This window comes from Gambusia affinis, linkage group LG02 (assembly GCF_019740435.1).
Source record: "Gambusia affinis linkage group LG02, SWU_Gaff_1.0, whole genome shotgun sequence".
Classification (NCBI taxonomy): domain Eukaryota; kingdom Metazoa; phylum Chordata; class Actinopteri; order Cyprinodontiformes; family Poeciliidae; genus Gambusia; species Gambusia affinis.
This window is the reverse complement of record NC_057869.1, coordinates 8,787,019-8,808,358: the sequence shown is the minus strand read 5'-3', so window position 1 is coordinate 8,808,358 and position 21,340 is coordinate 8,787,019. Positions and strand designations below refer to the sequence as shown.

At 36.3% G+C, this 21,340-nt stretch overlaps 1 protein-coding gene and 1 long non-coding RNA gene across 5 annotated transcripts in view; both read left to right on the top strand.

Moving 5' to 3' along the window:
- LOC122847252 (carbohydrate sulfotransferase 8-like) overlaps nucleotides 1-12,414 on the top strand; it is a 162,968-nt gene extending 150,554 nt beyond the window's left edge. For 3 of the 4 annotated variants that reach the window (XM_044144809.1, XM_044144826.1, XM_044144836.1), the window contains 2 exons: nucleotides 3,526-3,557; nucleotides 6,472-12,414. In XM_044144809.1, the coding sequence (XP_044000744.1) occupies nucleotides 3,526-3,557; nucleotides 6,472-7,524 (1,085 nt within the window). In that variant the 3' untranslated portion in view covers nucleotides 7,525-12,414. The remainder of the gene's footprint in view (nucleotides 1-3,525; nucleotides 3,558-6,471) is intronic. The other variant, XM_044144816.1, reaches the window with a different exon arrangement.
- Nucleotides 12,415-15,149: 2,735 nt separating this feature from the next.
- Nucleotides 15,150-21,010, top strand: LOC122847102. The gene is made up of 4 exons (XR_006373335.1): nucleotides 15,150-15,180; nucleotides 15,740-15,827; nucleotides 18,236-18,342; nucleotides 20,802-21,010. It is a non-coding gene; the product is annotated as an uncharacterized LOC122847102 (long non-coding RNA).
- Nucleotides 21,011-21,340: the final 330 nt, after the last annotated feature.

Genomic DNA, 21,340 nt, shown 5'->3' with positions numbered 1-21,340 from the left:
TTAAATTAATACCATTAATTCATGATTTAACAAAGTATCAATTACATTTGTATACAGGGTTAGTTGGGTTTATTTGTTTCCCAAAGCAGATCACGTGTTCAAGACATTTCAGCCCTGGGGGTCATTTTTATTTAAAAACAATATTTGGGATTATCTCAGACAAGACAAAGCAAAGAATCTTTTCAAAGTTTAACTTGAACAGATTGAAATGATCATAAGGTCTAATAAATATTTGTTTTGCATCTTATGCTATTTTTACACTTTTGTTTTTGTTTTATTTTTGAATAAAGTCCTATTTCTGTATTTTTATATATTGTTGCTTTTTAAGTATTGATAAATTGAAAATTAAATGAAAGTAAATCCCATCATGCTTTAAACACAATTTGAAATTAATTTAATCATGATAAGTATTCCTATTTAACAGGTTGTTTTTATATTGTATGCATCTATGTCAAAATATCTAAAAGCATTAGAACATTATATTAGAACAATATAATTTTTGCAAAAAATATTTTGTATCTGCATGTGTATGTGAATTTATAGACCTTTTTTGTTTCACTCACTGTGAAGTTTCCCTTCTGAACAATTTATTACTCTTTCACTGCAAAACGGTGAAAATCAATAGGGTAGTTATACTGAGTAGAATTGAGTGAGTGTGAAATTGCAAGGAAATGGAAACTATTAGCCTCACCAAGTGGATTCTACAAAGAAAAAAATGATATTTACAAATCCCCTTGAAATTCAGTTTACGTAGCTATATTAGTTGCTTCATTCATGCTTTGTGATGAAACAAATGCACCTCTGATGAAACATATATCTGGCCCCTGTTTTGAGAGTGACCTGGTCTTTCAGAGGCAGAATTAACTTCTCTGTTTTCAAGGTTTGATTTATCGAATAAAATCCAACTGTGTCAGATTTATTTCCAAAATGATTTTAACAATATAGCAACAAATGTAACAATTGCAGACTCAGTGTTAATCTGTGTTTCTTGAGATGTTTTTTTTTTTTTATTCAACTTGTTCCCTTTTTAGAATAAGAATGATTAAAAAAGTAAATTATTAAGGTTTCATCATCCTATAATCAAGATCAGAAGATTAAAGTACATGCACTTCTCATGGGCATGGGTGTAAAATGATTTAGAGCTTTATTGAGGCTTTAATGAGGGTGGGCTTATTACATAACCTACAAAATGTTGGTTATGTAATGTTGGTTATGTATACATAAATAAATTTATTTATTTATGTATCCAATAAAAAGACCAAAAATGTATTTAACAAAGTTGAAGTTTTTGGTATTACACCAAACATGAACTGATCTGGTGTGGTTAGAAAACATTATTTTTAAAAGGTAGTAGCTCTCGTATTTGATGATAGTATCAATGTGTGATACTGGTATCATTTGAGGGTATAGCAAATATTCACCATGAAAGACAAAAATGTATTGCTCCATCCTGATTATAAAAAATATTTCTAATGTATTATTTAAAATACCGCAATATGACATTTATCTCCCAAATAAATGGATGTAAGCTCCCAGACAGCAATGTATATGATTTCTAGATAAAAATATTAGAGTCTTTAAAGTTCATACTTGGATTAAGTTGTAGAAACTATCAAAGAGAATTCCCAATCTCTTGAAACTTGGAAGAAGGGCTAGGCACAGCACATTTGATTAAAAACCAGTTAAATCCATGGAGATTTCAATTACCACTTTAATGGGAGACTCAAGTTCAATACCCATGCATGTTTTAAACGCTGTTCCTGTTTGTGACTACAATGGGCTCCATCAGTTCATAACGGCAGACACATAAAAAAATAAATAAATAAATAAAACTCTGCTATCGCTGCTCTCTAATGTGCTTCCCAGGCGATGGTATCTTGGTTGTGATAAATATTCATGGATTGCATGTGTGGCGATGTAAATTGAAATGAAAAATTCACCTCCCACATGTACCGCCAAATAGGGTTCGGCGATTAAATAATACACCAGCATCCAAACAAGATCAGACGTCAAAGGCTGTCGACTCAGACCACAACTCCTTTTTTTTCCTCTTTTCTGCACTTCTCGTTCAAAAGAATGAAGACAAAGACTCAACACACATTGCCACACAGCAACAGCAAGCTTAGTGGTGCATGGTAATCTAAAACAACACTGAACCAAAGCAACATATTTTATTCCCACCCCACTGAGGCGTGTCTAAGTTTGAGTTAGGGTTGTGCACATCTCATCACTTAAGGGAGGTTTGTGGCCTGCGTCAACAGACCCCCTTTCCTAAACCCACTTCATGCAGGTTCCTATCACTTCCACCCTCAAATTGGAAGTGACAAGCCACTCAGGCAGAGGTGTCTTCAACCCCTCTCCCCACCTTCCCTGCCCAAATCAACAGCCATGCAGCCCCACTCAGAGCTGTCAGTTTGATTACATATCAGCATGATGGGAGAACCTTAGGAAAGAAGATGTCCAACTGGAGACGGACCACTAAACACATCGTCTGTCCTTCTGCAGCACATCTCCCAATACACATCGCACCTGTCCCAAAAACAACACGAAACTATTTTCTACATCTCCATTGCTCTCCCGCTGTCCTCCGGAAATTTATCAAGCTGCCTCTTTATCCACTCTGTTCAGTAAATTACATCTTTTCCCATTTTCTTACAAATCTGTTTGATTCTCCATGTTCCTTTTTTCAGTTTTTTCTTTTTCTTTCTCTACATTGAGCACAACTAAGTTACCTTGCTTGTGCAAGTTCATTCCTAACACAGCATATTGAACTGCCTAACTTTTACCTGTGTAATAATTAGGCTGTCATATTTTATTATGATTTAAAAGGAGCGATGTAAAGTAATGGGAAGTACTTAATTATTGGAGTTTATGAACTCACAATTTTGCATGGACCAGTGAGAGAAACCCACAGTGATATAACAATGATTGAAAGTATTATACATCACTGTGTATGCATAAAAATGTAGTGTAACATTAAGAACACAATAATTGTACTTGTTTAAGACAAAAAACAACCTTTATGTCCACTTCTCCAAAATTATTTTCACATTGATTATTGCACTGGTAATAATGTAAGACAAATGATAATTACTGTATACAAAAAAACAACATAATACCAGTTAGATTTAGAAGTGGTTTTCAAGTAAAGATGCTAATGTTTCAGAATTTAATACATGTTTACTTCAGTTTCAAAATGGCAATAGAATGATGAATGATTCTCCCATTCCTGGTTTCTGGAAATATAGATATTTCCAAACCATGAAATTAGTATTTTTATTTAGTGAGGGTGAAAAGAGTGTTAGTTCTTCTTCTAGGCAGTTTACTGGCGGAGCACACTCCTGCATTGTTGTATGCAGCATATAACAGAAGAAAACTGTATAATTGAAAATTTTAGAGGTTTTAGACATGTAAATGTTTATAATCTTGGTCAAGCTTGACACGGCCCTTCTCTTAATTGTTTAGCATATGGATAAAAATGCTTGACAACTGACATATTTGTCTTTTTTTTTCTGTGTGTCTCAGCAGGAATGAACTCTCCACGGCACTCCAAAGAGGTACGTAATGACTCTGTTTCTCCCAACACAGTCACACACGTTTCTTGTGACTTGTTATCTATCGGAGGGGAAAAAAAGTGATTGTCAGCCTTGTACCTCTCAGTGAGTCTGATAACATCTGTGTCGAGACGCTGACCCTACACTGTCCCTGCAGTCGCTTTACTGAGCAGACAATCCCACTTTACCAAGGGCAGGTTCCTTTCTTTCAGATTATTCCTCTCACAATAGGAGTTTTTTTGATTGCTTTCATCTCTACTGCATCAACACCAAAGATTTGATCGGTTTTATAATGTTTGTTGCAAACAATAGAAAAATACGACAATAGCTATGGAGAGAACAATTCCTGATTTTCCATTGAAGCTTGAAGAGCTGATGCAATAAATACTTTTCAGATAGATCTGTACTTTAAAACTAACCATTAAATATTGAGATTGTTGTATAGTTACTTAGATAAATTGCATGCTGACAATTTACAAAAAATGTAAATGTATAAATGAAATATTTGAGGTTTTTATTTGCCTTAATAGAGTCATAAGGCAAATATATTACTTCCTATAAACATTTCAAAAATAACTTTGCTATCCTTAAAAACTGTGTTTCTTAAAAGATGCGTGTTCATCTTTTTTTGAGTATAGGATTTGACAAAATCACCAATGTCATTAAAGAAATAGAGTGGCTACATTTGGCACTATTGGGTTAACTTCTTGCATTTGGCCTCTAAAGTATAATGTTTGTCTTTTCAGGAAAAAAGATACTTAACTTAATTACAACTGGAAAACTTACTAAGTAGCAGCAAACACAATCACATTTCCAAGGTTGCTGTTCAGGCTTGTGCGTTAGAGGAAGGCTCATTCTTCCCGCATGAAACTTATTCAGCTCAGAGATGTTCTCACAATGTGTGGCGCGTTATTGTTTTGTCTCTGCATGATCCGCATCAACAGAGGATTTGTTGTCAGTTTTTAAGCTGTGAGGCAATATTACTTTGTTTAGGTTCATTGTTCTGTCTCAAACTGACAGACAATATCCAAAACATTATTTTCTGATACCCTTTATAAACATGTCCTCTTTTCTCCTCTATCAGTAGAGTGTCTGTGATAAACACAGATTGTAACATATCTGGCTGCTACTCAGAACTTCTTGTTTTAACTCACTAAATTTTGTGATTTGGCACCAGCTTGTCTGTCATTATGGCTGATAAAATGTGTTGGATTTGGACAACAAATCATAAAAGTTCTAAAGTAATTAACTATTAATTAAATCAGTATTCAAAGCAGAAGTCAACAAAGTTAATTGGAACCTTATTTTATTCTTCATGGTCTTTAAGTTTACTTGGTAAGTTGAGTTATTTCTCGACACAATAACTTCTCCAAATGTTTTTTCCTGAGGTGTTGTCCCCGTTAGGCCTGTCACGATAACAAATTTTGCTGAGCGATTAATTGTCTCAGAAATTATTGCGATAAACGATAATATTGTTTGAAGACCTTTTTACACTGATTTAATGGAAATGACGTAATAATGCATGCGATTTCCTGCCAATGATAGATACACATTATTTTCAAAGGAACACTTAACACTGGAACTGATAAACAAAATAAACAAAGCAACCAAAAACAAAAATAAAGTAGATTCTCAGTCTCCATTAACAAAAAACGCACTTGATTAAAAGGTAAACAACATAAAGCCAAAGTGGAAATAAATACTGCATTCAATCAAAAGAGTGCAGATTATGAAGTCTGTATACTACCCTATTTCAATCCAATAAAGAAAACATCTAAGTATTGCAGATGTTTGGCTGAATTAAAGGAAGTCATATTGTTTTCCAACTTTTTGGGTTTTGTTTTTGTTTTAGTTTGTTGCATAAAAAGTCAAGTTACAAGAAATATGGTTGAAAAAAGAAACATAATTTCCATTTGCTAGAGGGCCTAATTTGTGCCATTCTTGTATTGCGGTCAGGGGCCACACAAAAATATCCCAAAGGCCCCATTTTGAACAACCTTGTTTCATAATATGCTGACTTGTCCTCTGCTCTTCTAATAAAAACAACTACATATTAGATATCACATTAAATAAACGGTTGGCATGATGATTGATCCTTTGAGCCACATGCAGTTAAGTGTTCAGATAGTTCACCAGTAAGAGAGAGAATGTTTTACTTGTAGACAATTCATCAACTAGGTTTTATGGGCTCTCGGCTGACCCTTGCCTTCTCCTTTTTCTGCTGTATTCATCAGCAGCAAGGAGACTTATAGCACAGCAAAGCCTAAAGAAATGGATTTTGCAGCATAGCTTTCTGTGTCTAGCTTGACTTGCACATTAAACAGACAGGGAGGAAACATTCTGTATTTTTCTCCCTTTATATGTCCCTGCAGATAAAAGAATGTGGCCTTTTGAGTCAAAAAGATGAGAACCGGAGATTTATGATGGCCCTGTCACCTTGTCTGTAGTAAAACTAAAATTATACATCTAGTCCATTGGCTTAATGATGTCATTACAGCATTTAATTGAAATAAAATGTCAGAATGTGTGATGGCCTTAGCCGTCATCTGATGATAATCAGGCAGTAGAAGATTCTAATTTACATTCCCCATTCAGTGTTTATAAGACATTTATATGATGTTACAGCTCCGTTTATTGATAGGTCACGGATTGCATTGAGCTCTATGTGACATTTGCAGTTCACAAAGTTATACCTTTGTTTAAGCAGTGATAAAACAGCACCATCAAGTGACCGATTTGAGAATAAAACTTGGGATAGATGTTGGGTTTTTTTGTTTGTTTGTTTGTTTTTTTTTGTTGTTTTTTTTTTTTCAGACAAGCACGCTTATTCCCATTTTTAGCCCAAAGTATATTTTTTTGTTTAGTCTCTCATGTCTGCTGTTTCTTCATTCCTTCTGTGTTGTCATTGTTTGATCAGGGCCTCCAAGTTGCAGAAGCCAACCCCGTCTCCCCAATGCAGCACCCGAATGTTGAGGAGAGCAAACGGAAAGCTACCACTGTCTCTCAGGAGCAGGATATAGGCACCCCTCAAATCACCAAGAGACAACGCAAACTACTGAAAACAAGTCCCCACATCACTCACAGCAAAAATGTCTCCCTAACATCTCTTCCTGGTTTTTCTACAGAGAGGAGCCTGAGTAACCTCTCAAGTATCTTAGAAGCGCGGAAGCAGGTAATGAAGAATATGTGTGCAAAATATAAAAGCGGCATCTCAAGGACGATCACACCGGATCATGTGAAATACATATATGTGGAGGAGAAATACAAGGTATTGTACTGTGAGGTGCCCAAATCAGGTTGCTCCAACTGGAAGAGGACCCTTATAGTGTTGTCGGGCAAGGCGTCCAACCCGGACAGCCTTAATCATGAACAGGTACACTATGGTGGGTACCTCAAGACGCTGAACAGATTCAACCAAAAAGAAATAATGCACCGTCTCCAAACCTATAAAAAATTTATGTTTGTCCGTGAGCCCCTGGATAGGGTTGTGTCAGCATACAGGGACAAGTTTGAGAATCCCAATGAGTACTACCACAATCTGTTTGGAAAACCCATCATATCAAAATACAGGGTGGCCCCATCTGCAGAAGCCCTTAAAACTGGCAATGGGGTCACATTCAAGGAGTTTGTGCAGTACTTGCTGGATGGCCACCGACCAGTGGGAATGGACATCCACTGGGAGCAAATAAACAAGCTCTGCCACCCTTGTCTCATAGACTATGACCTCATCGGCAAGTTTGAGAACATGGAGGAGGAGTCCAACTTCCTGCTGCGAATGATTGGAGCACCGGACAGCCTCAAACTACCTAGTTTTAAAGACAGGAATCCAAAAGACGTGCGGACCTCTAAAGAGATCACAGAAAAATATTTTTCCCAGGTCAGCTTGATGGAGAAACAGAGAGCATACGACTTCTACTACATGGACTATCTAATGTTCAACTACTCCAAGCCTTTTAATGATCTTTACTAATCTACCATGTGCCATGACTCTTTAATCAGTAACATTCCACATTTACATCTCTATCATGGTTTTAATCTTAACACAAATAAAAACAATTCATGCGCATCATTTGGTTCTTTGGACCCAAGCAAAGACCAAATATTTGGATTTAACCAAACCTGTTTTTTCTTGGGGGGGGGTTTCACCACAAATATCTTTATCATAGTATTTAAGTTGTATTAAATTGTCCAACTAATCAGTGATTTAAGTAAATGTGTGAACACAAACAAAGTGATAGAGTTAATAGACTTTAATCTAAGTGTGAGTCAAGTAGGCGTTGTAATAGATGTAAGGGAGTGATGAGCAACAATATTTTCAGTGAAAAGGGTTAAACAAGTTAATATCAGACAAAGAGGACCTGAGTAAAAAATCAGAAAGCAGTTTTTAAATGAGAATTTCATTTAATAAGGTAAAAAAAAAAGTCATCTAAACTAACATGGAAGTTGATTTGGATGAAAAAGTAATCACTGCTCTTGTTAAATGATGAATTGACTGTGCTGGACCCACAGCTGATTACAGTGAGAGCTGCAGAATCAAGATTTAACTTTCATAGAACCTGGTTGACAACATTGACGTGGGAAAAAGAAATATCTCAAAAAGTAATACATCTTTCCCCAATTTAAAAAGAAGAATCAGAGGAGAACAATGCCAAGGTGAAAACTAATGCTCTCCAAAAAGAGAGCATTAGAGAACATTGTCTTACAATACATTCAAAGAAATGTAAAAATTTGGAAAAATATTCTCAAAAGTGATGAAATGAAACGGAAACTATTTGAAAGTCCTGCATCCTGTTGCAATTCATATAGATAATAACCTTTCAGTATATACATATCTTACTGTGGCTGCTTTGGGGCCTGAATGACTTGCTGTAATTGTAATTCTGCTCTGTTGGAAAATCCAGAAGGAAAATGTCTGTTCAGTTTGTGGTCTGCTCAAGGGCACTTGGGTAGGAACATTTATCAAAGTTCACCAGCAACTCCTCTGGCTCAAAACAAATAAGTTTTTAACAAAAGATAATTATATTTATAAGAAACACTTGTTGGCTGCTTTTCTGTTCAGTTTTACAGTTGATTCATGATTTGAAAAGGATTTTAATTACTTTTTCACATATGGCCATGTTGGTTTGAACAACTTTATTTCTGCATTGGTTTTCCTCAGTTAATATTTTCTCTGAATTAGTTTGACAAGCAAAGACATTTGAATGTGTCAAAAAGCATCACAGCTATGTAACTTTGAATTACTACTATTTAGTTCTTGGGAAAAGGTTTCATTTCAATTGGCCTCAGTTTTTGAAAATCAACTCCTTTTATTTTGAAATTTGAAATGTTTGTCCATATAATTTGTGTCTTACAGTAGGTCAGCCATCAATATACCTCTGTATATGAGTTCTAACGCAGATCATTTGTGTAAATGGCTTTACTAATATAAACTATAACAAACTTATACTCTTAATATTAAGAGTTAAAAAAAAACAACTTTAAAATGTGTCAAATGCTGCCCGCTTGAAAGCTGTGTGCACTTATTGTAGCATTTTTATACTTCTAACACAAACTTAGTGTATATATAGTCTAACTCATAACTGTGCTGTGGGTCTGCCGTCACTAGAGGTTGTTTCTGGAGGTTGTTGGTGTAAATGCAAAGCATCTCTATATTTGCAAGGTGAACGTTGTTGTTGCCAGTATCCCTGTATGTTGGTGGTGCTGACTTGCCAATCAATCAAATCCCTCAAAATGAAATGAGCAGCATGCTGTTGTTATGCAGACAAAAACAGTTGCAGTTGATTTCAGTAATGTTTTCCTTGAAGTATTGGACGTGGATGAGGAAAAGATTGTGGTCAGACTTCACCATCAGCCGCATTAAATATCTCCTGAACAGCTTTCACTTGCAGATCTCACGCCGTCCGTAGCCCTATTTATATGTATGACATGTAATCTTCACTACTGTACAGGCTTCTTTCTGACTCTACTGGGTAGAATTGTATAATGGGCATTCAGATGACTATATATTTTTCTATGTATTTCTAAAATCCATGTGAATATTAAAAAAAGGTATATTTAGTGCTTCTTGGTGAAAGTACGTTTAACTCTATTTGATGTCATTTATCTCTCTTTGAGTAATACTAGTGTAGAGTGTTGTGTCACTGAAGAGTTTCTTTCCAAAGCTGAATATCCACCAGCAGAAAACCTTTCTGAAGACGTAGGAACAAATTGAACAACAAGATTCTGCTTAGGTGAAATTGTAACTGTTGGTGGTGTAAGGTGCGTTTCCACCGCAGGAATCTTTTCCAGGAAACAAAGTTTTTTTTACCTTGGTTTCCTCATCAGAAACAAGGACCAAATTAAAAGCCATTCTGATAGACGTGGAAAAAAACTGATGGGCTTTGAGCTGTGGATGCAAAATATTTTTTACAGGTTGAACATATCCCAGCTTTCTGTTTCAGTCATCCCAGCCTAACCTCTTTACAGTTAATTTTAAATAATGAGACAAGAGTAATTATTAATGTGTGTTTGCAAACCATATAAATCCACTTGCTCTTGTTGAGCAACATGTTAAGATTCAAACACATTAATAAAATCATCAAAGCTTGGTGGTTAATTGATTAAATTATATGAGCCACAGAATTCTACTTTCAGCCGTCTGCGAAAATTGGAGAGTAACATTTGTGTGAAGGCTGATTTTTAGACATTTTAACTCTCAATGTTACAATACTATATCACATTTATATTTTGAGATGCATTAATTATGTTATCTTTGGTTTTATTTTAGTTTAGCAGGCACATTGAAGCTGGTGCAGCCTTTGAGTCCTGTTAATGGAGGCTTTAAGTTTTAAAACTCAGTGGATTTTGTTCTTTTTCCTTTTGCTCTCCTTTGATTCACAACAAAATCTGCCAAAGTAAAAGTTGCAATTCTAACTTAAAAATTGGAGTGACTTTATGTAAACTATAAAGAGTGATCACAATATCAGATATTGTTGTCATTGTCAAAAATAATAGTTTTTAATGTTCGGATTTGAATTTGCTTCCTTTCCCCACACACACAACAAGAAAGAATCAGCCCAGTTCACATAAAATCCATTTTAGTCTCTCATTTCCACAAAGTTTGAAGTGGTGGTACTTGGTTTTAACCAATATGAACCAATCTGATCTCCTGTTGACGTGGGCAAATATCTGTGTCTGAGCATCACTGAACATAGTTTGTGAGTGACCACAGACAAAATGCAAGGATAAAAAAATATGTTTCCAGGAAATCAAGTCCCTCTGGAATAATTCTGGGTCTCATTGTGGAAACGCACCTTTAGAGAAGAAAGCATCTTATTCTGTAAAAGAAAACAGGACATATAAACGTTTGGAAATAAGCTCTTTAATTATTTAAACTCTGATGTATGATGAGCTTAATTCCACCTCATAACACATCTTTGCTCCTGACATTTTTTAACCCCAAATTAGTTGTGTGTGTGTTTAGTGGATGGCACTGAATGAGGTTTTTTGATCCTCGACACAAAAATGCGTCTTTCACTCTTCTGAAAGTATATATTATAGAAACACTGCAGAAATACACTGAAACATGAAAAGTGCGTTCTGTTTGGCCTCAAAAGTCAGATTTTCCAAAGTCGGCCATCATCAAGTAACCTAGCAGGTTCAGTATCTTATACAGCTTGTGAAATCTGCAGATACTATTGAAAACACTTTCTAGACTTTATATCTTATTAAACCGGTTGCACTTAGAGTGATGTAAAATATCTGTTAGTAAAAGTGTTCCTTTTAGTGGTTTTAAACACTTAAGATGGAGAGAAATGCATTGTTATTGTCTTGTATTGCTAACAGTAGGTAGCAACACAGTAAATCCTACTGGTTTTTCCAATCAGTGCGACTTCATTCCCAGATCCACGATCCAACCTCTTAGACAAACAGAACGCAGCTTGACTTACTTTTAGTTGTTGTTGTTGTTTTTTGTCTCTGTTTGATGCAGGTCACACTGCTTAATGTGCACTAACAGTCTCACTTATGCATACTTGCACTTTGTAATCAGTTGCTAAATTACATTTTAACTGTAGAATTAAGCATGGCTTTCAAATTCAGCGAAAAAAAATAAAAATTGTTCAGATTGTTGGCTCACTGTGAACCTTCACTGACTAATAGCTGAAGTGAAGGTTGAGGTCTTCAAATTACCATTTACATTTACATTGATTTAGTTTTAGCTTGCAGGTTAAATTGAGGGGGGAAATGACTAAATTGCTGGCACACAAGACAATAACTTCAAGGTAACAATTTGATATGATGTAACTAAAAATATTTATGTTTCTACTCCTATTAAAACCTAATTAATCATTATTCTGCTTTGTGCTTTTGCTCTCTTGAAATGTTTGTGCTGAAAAGTGAATAATGAGAAAATTAATTTGTCTGTTGAATACAATAAACTATAATTCATAAAATCTATGCCACACATTATAACAGGTTTCATGAAAACAGTGTCACCAGAACAATATAAACTTTAACTGGTGTTAATTATATGAACATTTTGTTGAGACATACTTGGCTTCATTGCCAGGTTCTACCTATTGTTGAGGTTTTGGGTAAACTTTGTCTTTTTTGCCAAGCTGTTGCCAAAGCAGTAATTGCATTATGGAAAGTGTTGTTACACTGTTGTGTTGAGATAACTGGGGACAAATTTATCATGAGCATAACTACAGTAACAAGTGAATGTATAACCTATTCTTGGTGCAAATGTGTGAAACTGATTATCTTAAGCCCTTTGCCTTATTTTTACACTGCCTAACTAATGGTGTATTTCAGGAAGACCTTTTTCAGATGGTTATTTCTGGCTGATGAGTGTCTACTAATAAAACTGTCTTTGAGCATATTCACTGTGTTTTCATTCTTTTATTTTCTTATTGGATCATGTAAAGTCAAGATTTGTTTCAGGACAATGCATTCTGACAGATTTTATGTGTAATACTTCTGTCTATTCCTTTGACAGAACATATCTAGAATAGTAGATAACTGATAGGAAAGAACGGTTTTGGACTTTTCAGAGACATAAACCTTTCCTTTGTGATTATCTTCGATTAGATTGTGAGGTAATAGGTCTGCAGGAGAGAATAAGATGTTAATCTCCCAACCAACACCCTCCAGCTCCTTTCGGTGGACTCCATGTTGTTCATAAGTCAGAAGTGATCTTTCCCCTGAATTCTGGATTTCCCTCAGGGTCTCCTCCTCTGCATGGGATGTACCTTTAAACTCTCAAAGGTTAGCTTTCCAGGAGGCCTCTAATTCAGATAAACTAATCACCTCAGCAATTTTCTTTTGATATAAAGAAGAGGTTCAAACCTTACCTCTCCTCCTGAATAACAGAGTTCTTCAGTCAGAGTCAAAGACTGAACACAGACGCCATAATTTTAGATGCTTGTCTTCAGGATCCTGTTCTGCCATAATCTAAATTAGGGCTGTTGTAAAAGAATATTTTAGTAATCGAGTACTCTATTGTATACTTTTACAATTAATCGAGGAATCAGATTTCTCTCTCAAAGATTTTTTTCTTAGCAGAGCGCTGAGAGAGAAATATTCCAACAGCAGAAATGCTGTCCAACCATAGTGCCACACAATTCAACAATGCTTATTTGCCCCCAAATCCTGACAAAACACAGCACAATTCAACATCATGCTGCTAGCACTTCACAACAACTCATAGGTGTAAGAGCGCTGCCCACTACAAATACTGATCCGGGCAGAACCTGTTGCGCTACATAATAAAACATAATTTAACAACGCTTCGAGGCAGATAAATTGTCCTCGACGAATTTTAATAATCGAGGTACTCAAATTATGTGAGGAATTGTTTCAGCCCTAATCCAAATCCCATGACCACAGGTAAGGCTTGGAACATTAACAAACCAGTAAATCAAGATATCTCCTACTGATCTCCAATTTTCTGTTCTCTCAAACTCTGTGAATAGAGTCCAAAATGGAAAGAGAGAAATACATAATCTCAGATTTAGGAGAGCAACTATGAACTGTTACTTTGCAAACTAAAAGTCATGGTTTAATGACACCAACAAAATTATTTATCTGCAAAACAAATGCTTAGACAGAGAAGTTAACAACCAGGCATACTTCTATTAAAGCTGCAGTATGTAACTTTAGCAAAAATGTCTTATTTTTTTACATATTATTGAAACTGTCATGTTGTGATAATATGAGGGAAAAAAATAACTCCTCCATCTCCTTCTACTGTGATTTGCAAAAATGCACTGCTCCCAGTCAGAAACAACCAATCAGAGGCGTGTCTTACCGATGTCAATCAACCTCATCAACGCTGTTCAACTTACCATTAAAACACCATAAAAAACAACTTACCATTACAGGAAAACCATTCATCCTCTGTCATCAGTGGCCGTGCTAACTAGCCTTAGCATTGGTGGCAGCTCATGTTGTGGTGAAGCGTCTGTAGCTTAGCAAAGAGCAAGCAGGAGGGGGTGAGCACACGAGTGATTGACAGCGCTAAAACCCTCCTCCTGCCTCGGATTGGTTGTTTCTGACTGAGTGCTGTAGTAATGCAGGTAATACTGGGAGCTCTGGAAGAAGGCAGAGGAGCTTCATTTTTCTCACAGATTATCTGTCTTATATTATACTGCCATAATGACAACTTTAACAAATATGAAAAAAGACATATTTTTACTGCAGCTTTAACTCACTGAGATCCTGTCTGGGAACAGTTCATACCCTGATCAATGTAATTTTTTCACGGTGTGGTTCAGCATATGTCATGCTGACTGTTCTTACTTTCATTTACTGCTTAGCTTAAAAAAAGATCATCTACAAATAAAAGTTATGTAACCATATTTTATTTCATATTTAATATTTTATTTGCATTATTAACATTCAGTTTTATCATTGTTTAGATCATGCAAACCATTATGTTGCACTGGTTGCTGCATCCTTCTTTGCCTGAATAAAATAAGAATGTAGTAGGAAAAGCAAACAAACTTCAAGCAAGTCAAACACATCTATTTAACATCTGAACATTTGTTTTGAAAATGAAGGAAAATTTTACATTCAAAAATTTTGGTCACACAGTTTGTCTAGTGTTGGGCTTTGTTTATAATGTTTAGGTAGTTATATTTTTCGGACTATAACCGCTACAGTTTTTTTCCCCAAGTTTATAGCCTGGTGCGACTTTTCTGTGGATTTTTCTTCAACCACCAGTGGGCTCTTTAGCACAAAGTGAATCATTGGAAGTCAAAATCTGAAATCAAAGAAGAAAGTGCTAATTTTCATTTAGAATAACTACATGCTAGCGGCAGGCAAGAAGGAGAAATGTGTGTAAGCTCATACCCCCTCTTCATGGAAACCACGAGAAAAAGTTTTTATGATGCAGCTTTTAAGTTGAAGGCTATCAATCTGGTAGTACAGATCGATAACTGCTGCACGTAAGCTCGGCGTGAACGAATCTATGGTTCGGCGTTGGAGGCGTCCTTAATAGCAGATTTATTGTGGAAAACCGAAAGCGGGGGAGATACCAGCGGCATATACCCGCTGCGGCTTATATTTTTACATTTCCAGTTTTTTTTTTTTTTTACTTTGTAGGTGGAGGTTATAGTGGGGTGCGCTCTATAGTCCAGAGAATATGGTAACTTTCTTTTTGTTGTTTGTTTTAATAACTTTATGTTTTATTTTGGTTAGTCTAGCCATTTCTGTAGTGGGATACCTTCACTTCTTTTTCTGTCAAGTTGAGGACTCTGGACCTTTTGGTCTAGAAATGACACACTGGAGCTCAGAGTTTGTTCATAAGATTATTTAGTTTTCAGAGTGGAAGATAAGTGATCAGGGATTTTCTGGCTCTTTTGGCAACTCATTTGTTGATCTTTCCCTTATTGTGCGGACTGAGATAATCCTAGCAAATACAGAAAAATATCTTGACTAAAAAATTTAGAAGATATTACCCTATAATAGTGTACAACAGCATTAAATTCCCTGATATTTGTTAAGATTGGCTCTAAAGAAGCACAACTTTCTTCACCTATGACATATTTCTGAAGATAATAAACCAAGAAAGATTCAAAGAAATCTTGTAGAGATGAACTATTCATTTTAGTCTCTGTATAGGATAACTTTAAAGTGTTTGGGATGCGGTACAGGTGAAGCTTCTTTCTACACTGCTCTGTATCTATCTTGAACTTCTCATACAGGATCCAGCAGAGTGACAGAACGGCTCGATGGGGAGCAGGAAGGACAGGCTGGAGCATGCTGAACATATCGCAGAGAAATCAGAGGATGGTGGGTGTCAGCGCCTGTGACAGGGGATGGAAACACACCAGAAACTGTCCTTATGACAGTTGTAGGTGACCACAAACGTCTCTGACCAAACTTTACACAAATCTATTTGCTTCCAAGTATCTTGAAAACATGTTCCACAAAACCTCTGAAAGTTTTCTGACTTATCTGAGTGTATCCTGTGTATTTAAAAATATGACCCTGAAGTGCTGTTTTCAAAGACATCTTGAGTGAATATGTGTCAAAGTGTCTCTGAATATGATAGTGTTGTGCAACAAATTTTGGTTAGTTTATGAATAGCTAATAAGTGTCAAGTGTTTCTAAGGAGTCTTTTGTCATGTTTATTCAGAAAAGGGTTTTTTTATAACAAAAACAACCTTTTATAAAACTTTGCTTACAAATGAGAAATAATTTTTATAGAACCAATGCTGTTTCTACAAAGAGTTAAAACAACCTCTCCATCTTGAGCATCCATAAATTAAATCCTTATATTTGAAGGTTTATGTCTGTGACTCTTAAGTCGTTCCACATCTTCGTTGGCCCATAAATTCCCCTAACTGTGATCTCCATCAGATTTTTCTGTTGCTGGTAAATATTCAACTCCAGCACATGCCTGAGGTGTTGAAACCAGCTCTAAATGATTGTTTGGCATAAAGAAATCAAAGTTGTATTAAATTCCCTGAAGGTGCTCACATCATCTCACAAGTGCATGTTTAATGTCTAGAAGTGCAACTTTTTTATTCTGAGATGCAAGTCATTTCAAATTGCAGCCTTTATTCTTCCATCACATTGCTGGTGCTTGTCGGTTCTGAGGGAAAGGATTTGTTTCATTTCCATTCTGTGATTAGATTAGAGCCGGTACTTTACGGTCTCTGAATGTACAATCATGTTCAGAAACAACTCTCTCTGTGGCAGCTGCAGCATTTTTAAATCATGCTAGCATTTCATCTTGTAAGATGTCATTGTTTTGATAAGACAAACGGTGGTGCTCTCGCCTTTGTTGAGCTGTTTCTATGAATATGAGATCATGTGTGTGCTGCTGTGGCAGATGAATATTGCAGCATAAATTGATCAGACTGTAGAGTTAGAAATTTGATTAAATGCTCAAGGCTTATTTTGGCAGCAGTATTGTGCAAAGTCGTGAGAGCACTTTGGGCGAAGCTAAAACTGCATGGAAAACAAAAGCCATCCATTTACTTCATTAGTGTGCATGGAGAATCTTGACATGCTTTGAAGAGAGCATGCTTGTGTTGCTAAATCAGCTTAAGGGCCCAGAGCAGACATACAAGAGAGGCAACCAAACATTTTCCCAAAGTGATAATCAACCTTCCCTCTGTTGGCAGGACTGACTTTGCTCTATTTTTCAGGCATTATTGTACTGACTTCCTCGGTTAATCTTCATGTTTGCCTTCAAGACAGCATTAACATGGCAGATGACAGGTTCCTGCTGATTCTCTGACGACAGCCCTCTATCACACAAACACAACAAGGCACAGACACACATGTGTACTGTAGACAAAAGAGACACTCACTCATCTGCTTTCACACCCTCATGAGTATCAGCGCCTTTGAAAAAATCTCCAACTTGCTGACAGAAGCAACTCAACTTTAGGTGTTGACTTTTTGAACATGGCTTCCTGTCAAGGTAATTGACAAGAAGCCCAGGTTTATTTAAAATCTTTGAATCTAGGTCATGGCTCAAATTACTGTAGGGAAGGGGAGAATTTAATCCTCCTATTAACATTCTGAATACAAAAAAATGCATTTGTTTCTTTCCATCTGGTCTTTTCTTGTTTCTTGTTCATATTAGTGCTCAGCTAGATTGAGATTTTGTCTTGTTAGTTTCTCAAACCATTTCTGAACTAGAAATTATTTTTTGGGTAAAGTTTCTTGAGATGACATTTAAATAAATACCGGTAAATAAACTTGACTGAATTCAACTGAACTGTTTTCACAGAAACAGTTCAATGATAAAAGAAATCACAGCCATCAGAAAAGAAGTCTTTAATGTTATGTATGTTTAGTGTACACTTCCCAATAATCTTATTTAGGTTTTTTATATATATATGCAATAAAATTAAAGTGTAAACCTTTTATCATGAGCATATTAAGACTGACAGAATCAATGCTAATATCACAATGAAGACTTTGAAAAAACATTGTCACCCTGCAGTTTGTCTGTTTTTGTGTCATCTGAAACTTCAGTTTAGTTCATGGACATTGTCTGCAAAGTTTAACTGAAAGGTCTTTATTCCCAGGTATTGATATAAATGAAAATAAATATAAATAAATGATCAGTGTTTTTTTTTTTTTCCTCTTTCATTTGTCAGATCTGTTTTTATGCAGATTTCATTATCATGCATGCTGTAAACGCCACACATCCTTGAACAGTATTTTCTCATTTTTCCCAGGATTTATGAAGCACAGCCACATGATGGCAGTGCTGCATCTGATATGCCACAAACGCTGAACACTGCTACTGCGTTTCCCAGAGTGATGCTCAGGCTTTGACATGGAGGTATGCATAGGGTAGAAATGAGCACTTTTTCAACCAATTTGCCGTCAGCATCTGTCAGACTGCTATCTTGACACTAAAACATCCACAAAAGTCCTCTAATTAGGCTACACACTAAAATAGACATAAATTATGCAGCAGCTTTGATGAAGTCGAATCAATAAACAGGTTTTATAATGAGGTCATGCAAGCTACTGTGGGCTGAGTGCTTCTTTAACCTTGAGGCAGTTTTGCTACTAAGCTGACACAACTGTCAAGAAATTCTGAAAGATTTGAGCTGATAAAATGCTGCATTGCTTTACTTTGTCGTATTTATACCATCATGCCTCCCCCCAGGTTTAATGACAGCATATTGCAGATGTATTTTTAATATGAAAACACACCGAGAGTTGAGGTGAACATCTGGATGATGATGTTGATGGACAGGAGAAGGAAGGAAGGACTCTGTCATCAGAGTGCTAGAAGAGAATGATTACACATCACATGTTTTTATTTCAAACTCACCTTTGACCCTTGCAAACCAACTTGCGTAGTTACACAGTTAAGACATCTGACATGGATGCTGAATGAATAAGCATGCTTTCATTTCATGGCATCAGAACAGAGGTGTGTGAGCTTTTTTCTGATAAATTTATGCTGCAGTGTTTAACACTTGTTCCTGACTGTTCCCTCCTAAAAGGAGCACAGTGTTCCAGCATTGAATGCAGTGATGCAAATTTTCTTGGCCGTGCAAAGGGCATCACATACCAGCATCTAGGGTGCTTAGAAATGTGAGGAAGAAACAATTTAACAAATAACTCCAATTTGTCTTGAAAAACCAGAGTTTTCAAATATTAAAAATAAAAATATATCTTTTGCTGTCTTTTGTGTGGATTTTGAGGAAAAGGGTATTTGGTGTGACCAACATTTGTTCATAGGTCCTTTTAATCTGATGCCCCTAAATAAAGTCCAATGTAACCAGTTTCTTCCAGAAGTCATCTAAATTAATCTAATAAGAAATACCACTGTTCTGTGAAGGCCTAAGCAGTTTGTTTGAGAGCATTATCTCACCAATAAGCTGATCAGAGTTGATCAGGAAATGAGTGAATGAAAGTAAAAATTATTGGTAAAAAAATAAATAAATAAATAAATAAATAAAGCTGCTCAAGCATTGAGCACTGGATCATTAGATTAGATTTAATTTGTGAAAAAAGATAATCAGACAGACATAAATATAAAGTTAGTTTTGTTATGTTAAAGAATAAAATCACAAATGACTAAAAATAACACTCCATGGTTAAGCAAGTAAAGACAATGGATGAATGGATGGAACATGATTATTCTTCTTTTTGATGAAGTAATCAAAGGTGGGTTGAGTTGTCAAAAACTGTATACATGTGACAGTAGTGTTATTTCAAGATCATATTATCAGAAGTAAAATGTAAAGCAAGTAAATGTAACTAGCTATCAACCTTCTCTATTTAGAATAACTCAGGCAATGTTAAATGTAAATTCTTTTATCCTCAATCATTCAGAAAATCCAGGCCCAAGAAGTGGAAGGCTTTACTGAACAACTAAAATCAGGAAGGAGGATGCCAAAGATAAAGAACTACCTACATCCAGTTCTCAAGGGATATTATTCTGAAATATTTAGCTGCATCCCTTTGAGAAAACACCAAAATCAAATAAGTGACTTGTCACCAGGCTGCTGCCGAACTGAATAACCTGCTGATGAGAGAATTCATCCATTTTATTCAGGCTTCAACTATGGCTCTGGAGGACTGGACTTGGGCACCCTATTAGGGTTTTTAAGATAAAACCCTAATAAAATATGTTGAGGTTTGTGGGTATAATGTGACAAAACATTAAAAAAAAATGGAAGATAATTTTAAAAGGCACAGTTTATCTGTATTCCTGAAGATTGCATCAGTAACTGACTTTCCATTACAAATGGGCACAAGCCTTTTCAATATTCTGCTAATGTCAAATTTCACAATTGCAGTGTTTCTACTAAAACAAATGTGATTAAAATCACACATGGATAAGTTTGCTCACAGGATAAGTCATTCAAGAACATCCTGCGTCATGATCCTCCAACTTCTTCCTGTCATCTTCTTCTTTGGGGTTTGCTGCAGTGGCAACATCCGGTTGTTGATTATGTGAATCAAGGTTTGCCAAAAAAAAAAAAAATGTTTCCATTGTGGTTTTGAGAACCAAACTAATTTCAGTGCGGCCAAAAAAACGACCTCATCCCAGCGTCAAAACTTTTGATCAAAAGACAGAAGTTATTTCAAAATTTGCGTGTTTCCATTAAACAAATTTATTTTCCAAATGTCAAATTGTGAAAAAGTAAACGTGTGGGTTTCCTGACTCTCATCTTCCAGAAACATCCAAAAGTTCACCAGCTTTAACCCTCTCCTGCTCCCTTTAAAGATTGAAGGCGAGCTTTTAATGAATCATCCCTCTTCTCCCATCTTGTTCAGAGCCGTGCCTTCCCTTCTTCAAGCAGCGTGAGTGATGAAAGTGACAGAAGAGACACCTGCCCTAAACCACAGCTGATAAAGGGGGAGAAAAACAACGAGGGAAGTGGAGGGAAGTGGGCGCCATGCCTGATGGGAGAAACACACAAGGAGGGAACAAACTTGCAGAGACTATCACTTATAGTGACAGGCCAGGAGGTGCCGTGCTATTAGCAGGCCGAAGGGCAGGCCCAGAGCACAGCCCGTCCCACCTAGGATGGATGGGCCTCTCTCTTGGGACTAAATTAATACTGGGAGTCGAGTGAATTGCTTTTGGAACAATGTCCTCCTAAGGAGCTAATCAGACAGGAGTTATCTAGGAGCGCCTGGAGGCTGGCTGCAGCGCTGTGGCTGCCTGGCAGACGGCAGGTGCACCACGCCGACTCACAGCAGCTCGCTCATGAGCAGGGCACAGTGTGGTAGTGTTCATTAGACAATGACAAAGTTTCCAAAGAGAACTTCCAGTGCAAAAAAGGCAAGGCAAGCAAAGCGGAAGCCTGAAC